This window comes from Pseudophryne corroboree, chromosome 3 (assembly GCF_028390025.1).
Source record: "Pseudophryne corroboree isolate aPseCor3 chromosome 3, aPseCor3.hap2, whole genome shotgun sequence".
Taxonomy (NCBI): Eukaryota; Metazoa; Chordata; class Amphibia; order Anura; family Myobatrachidae; genus Pseudophryne; species Pseudophryne corroboree.
This window is the reverse complement of record NC_086446.1, coordinates 426,303,288-426,304,523: the sequence shown is the minus strand read 5'-3', so window position 1 is coordinate 426,304,523 and position 1,236 is coordinate 426,303,288. Positions and strand designations below refer to the sequence as shown.

General features: G+C 42.5%; 1 protein-coding gene across 3 annotated transcripts in view; it reads left to right on the top strand.

Moving 5' to 3' along the window:
* SRSF6 (serine and arginine rich splicing factor 6) overlaps window positions 1-908 on the top strand; it is a 38,930-nt gene extending 38,022 nt beyond the window's left edge. For all 3 annotated transcript variants that reach the window (XM_063960304.1, XM_063960306.1, XM_063960305.1), the window contains exon 6: window positions 1-908. This exon is cut by the window's left edge and continues 223 nt beyond it. In XM_063960304.1, the coding sequence (XP_063816374.1) occupies window positions 1-492 (492 nt within the window). In that variant the 3' untranslated portion in view covers window positions 493-908.
* The last annotated feature ends 328 nt before the right edge of the window (window positions 909-1,236 follow it).

Sequence of the window (1,236 nt, the reverse complement as noted above, 5' to 3'; positions counted from 1 at the left end):
AGGTCTAGCAGCCGCTCTAAAGGAAAGAGGGACCGGTCTCGTAGTCGCTCTAAAGGGAAGAGGGACCGATCTCGAAGTCGCTCTAAAGGAAAACGAGATGATTCTAAGGAAAAGAGGGAGCGGTCCCGAGAGAGATCACGCAGCCAGTCAAAGGGAAAAAGAGAGCGGTCTCTGGAGAGATCTGGTAGTCCGCCAGTGGGGACCAGGGAAGTTTCTGGAGAGAGATCACGAAGTCGGTCAAAGAGCCGTGACCGCTCCCGCAGTCGCTCTCGAAGTAGAAGGGATCGTTCTAGAAGTCTCTCAAATACTAAACAGGAAAGATCTTCCCGCAGTCGATCCAGATCTCCCTCACCAAGGGAGAATGGAAAGGAGAATGCTAGATCCCGGTCCAAATCACCTCTTCCATTTGTTAGCTATGAGAGCTCAGTGTCTCCTCCTCCCCAGCCTTCCTCTGCTGCCAGTTCCAGGTCAGGTTCCAGCTCCCCAGAGTAGTTTTCATTGTAAAGTAGATCATGCCCAGTGTTAGTTCTGAGCTACCACAAGTCAATACCCACAGTCAATATCTTGTATGTTTCAGCGCAAGCTTGAGTTTGTTCTTCCTCTTTTCTATGCCATTTATCGTAGCAAGAGAAGAGTCTCAGCTGTGTAAATACGAATAGGCAATAACTTTATAAGTGCATGTTATTTCTTTAAGTACTTCAGGGTTTTTCCCATTCAATATTATCTAGTACAGTGGATTTATATAGTGAATAAATGCATTAAAACTATTATGATTGATGTACATAGTACACCTTTAATAAGTGCATTGGTCTAAAGTATTAAAGTCTACTGTGCTTGAGAATTCATTGTTCATCCCATTTCAGCCTCTAGCTGCCAACCTTGTAAATAAAAATTTGTATTGTCTTGAAGGGGTGATTTTATTTTCCCTTTTTAGGATGTTCTGTATGTACATTTTTTTGCATAGCAAATAAAGTTTTGATTTTCTTCTGCTGTGCAAACTTGGCTTCTAGTGTTTATATTTGCATTCTGATATTCTATATGGTCTAGTAAAGTGGTTACGTTTGCAAAAATCCATTTGCAACATCGGCCACATCCCAACTCTCCACTTCTTGTAGCCATTTTTCTAAGAACTGTAGCTGCTCTTCAGAAAAAGCTAGCTGTGACATGGCTGCAGAAGATTAAGAGAGGATTAGATGCTGCTCAATAAATTGCATTCGCCTGGATAGAATAGACCTG